The sequence below is a fragment of the Aplysia californica genome, unplaced genomic scaffold, assembly GCF_000002075.1.
Source record: "Aplysia californica isolate F4 #8 unplaced genomic scaffold, AplCal3.0 scaffold00088, whole genome shotgun sequence".
Lineage (NCBI taxonomy): Eukaryota > Metazoa > Mollusca > Gastropoda > Aplysiida > Aplysiidae > Aplysia > Aplysia californica.
This window is the reverse complement of record NW_004797358.1, coordinates 45,433-47,932: the sequence shown is the minus strand read 5'-3', so window position 1 is coordinate 47,932 and position 2,500 is coordinate 45,433. Positions and strand designations below refer to the sequence as shown.

The 2,500-nt window shown below is 42.5% G+C and overlaps 1 protein-coding gene across 1 annotated transcript in view; it reads right to left on the bottom strand.

Annotated features, from left to right (window-relative positions):
* The window catches only part of LOC101864447, a gene marked incomplete in the record, with an annotated part of 31,943 nt that overhangs the window by 18,828 nt on the left and 10,615 nt on the right, over positions 1–2,500 (bottom strand). Inside the window, 1 exon segment of the mRNA XM_005094698.3 lies at positions 60–188. Coding sequence (XP_005094755.2) covers positions 60–188 — 129 coding nt within the window.

Below are 2,500 nucleotides of genomic sequence, written 5' to 3'. Positions count from 1 at the left end.
TGTTTGTTGTTTTTTTTTTTGGTAATATATGACACTAATGCGATATTACATCCCCATACCTGTATCGAGATGCACTGTAGGTAGGAAGTTGATCTCACATCTTTTGGCAAAGTTTCGACGTCTCGACCGACGCTCCAGCAGATTTCGGCAGCGTCTTCTTGACACCAGGTGCATACATTCGTCATGATCTGGGGTAGGCAAGACATAGTTTTAGAATTGACACCTTTTGAAACAGGATTGTGATGTTATAGAGATATAATAACTCCACAAAGAACATGGGTGTCGAGTGTATCGATAGCTATCTATGAATCATTGAAATATAAAAAATCAACATAATTAAGCGGATATGGTGAAGACATTATTGTACTTACAAATATTGAACAACGGATATAAACATTGCGAGAACAGCTAATTCAAGAAGATAACTTGTGGCTTTCAACACCCATCTGTTAAGTCATTGCCTCACATTAGTCATGGGCCATGATAACTCAACTTCTGACTCTGTTTCTCCTAGATCTTTCCTAAAAACTCCCCTAACAGTCCAAGTCAATGGGTGGTTGGCTGGGGCTCTGATGTATTTTTCTCTTTCTTTCCTATCCAACATATTATCCTACTTAAATTTCCTCCTCCTTTTCTCTGTATGTTACTCTCAAGTAACGCATCAAAACGTGGGAAACTATCAGAAACGCGCACTTTTTGAAGATATCGATACAATTAGATTGCCGATTCTTTCCAACGGTTATAGTAAGCTTGACAAAATTACTGTGTACAGCCCTCATCCCAATATATTCGTCTTTCTGCAGACGTTAAGTAATTTCCAGACCATTTCGAATCTGAAACCAAAAAACACAGACTATGCCAAACAGAAAGGCACGACCAAGAAATAAGGGTGAATATTTAACCAGCAAATGTACGCAGATGGACAAATCTCACAACTTGTTATCCTGAATGAGAAAGAAAATGCTGCTCAAACACTTTAAAGATCGCCCCTGTCCCGTACATATGTTTTATACATGATGGATGGACAGGTGGATGGACGGGGGGATGGACGGGGGGATGGACAGAGGAGGGAACGGATGGACTGATGGATGGACGCAGGGAGGAGGGCGTGAATGGACAGATGGATGAACAGAGAGACAAAATCTAACTGATATCTGGTCCCAAGCCCAGTCAAATGCTGAGGGTACTTAAATTGTCGGATCGTACTGTTTTGGTAATCGACAATCTAATAGCATCGATATCATAAAAAGTGCGCGGCTTTGATAGTTTTTTCTCGAAAGTGCGCGGCTCTGATGTTCTCCCCTAAACCTAGACACTCATGTGACACATTTGTGTTGTAAGTGTCGTAAACCTCCTATTAAAACTAAAGCCAAAGTCAACGAATACCATGAAGAAAATTCCAAGTAACATTGGAACTATATTTTGTAGCGTATTTTTGCTGTGAAAGTTTTTGGAAAGGAAGAATAGTTGAGACGATGGGTAGAGCATTTCAACAGTCTCCTGAACAGACCACCACCAAGTATCCCACCAAATATCCTGCCAGCAAGAAATGAGTTACCAATCTGCGCCATAAAGGCAAGAGATTATCGATGCCATTAAGAAGCCGAGCAACGATAAAGCGGCCGGTCCAGATCAGATTCCACATGAGGCCTCAAAAGCAGATGCCAATGTGATGGCACATCTTCTTCTTCAGTTGTTTACGAAGATCTGGAATGAGAGCAAGTTCCCAAAGGATTGAAAAGAGGGGCACCTGGTGAAACTTCCTAAAAAGGGGATCTCAGAAACTGCAGCAAACCACCGAGGAATCACTCTTCTCTCAAAGCCAGGTACGGTTTTCAACAGAATCATTCTGGGGAGAATTAAATCTGCAACGGATCCATGATTTCGAGATGAACAGGCTGGTTTTTTGGGAAAAACCGGCAAATCACGGACCAGATAGCCACGCTGCGGATCATTGAGGAACAATCCTGAGAATGTCACTCCCAGTTGACCATCAACTTTCTTGAATATGAGAAGGCCTTTGACAGTAAAGACCGAGCAACACTATGGAAGACACTAAGCCATCACGGAATACTACAGAGGTTGGTTTACCTCATCAGGAGCAAGTACCAAGGGACAGGTTGCAGGGTTATACATGATGGCCATCTCACTGACAGCTTTGACATCAAGACCAGGGTGAGACCAGGATGTTTACTATCACCTTTCCTCTTTTTCTTGCCAATCGACTGGCTGAATTAAGAAACCACCTATGGACACAGAAATGGCATACAGTGGACCCCATGGACACAGTTGGACGATCTGGATTTTGCAGATGACTTGGCGCTTCTGTCACACACTCAGGAACAGATGCAAGCAAAGACCACAATTTTATCAGAGTCTGTTGGATTGGGAATATACCCCGGAAAGACAAAAGTCCTAAGGATAGATGCACTACGAAAAGAGCAGGTCACAGTAAAGGGAAATACACTAGAAGCCGCCGAATCCTTCTACTAACTTGCGA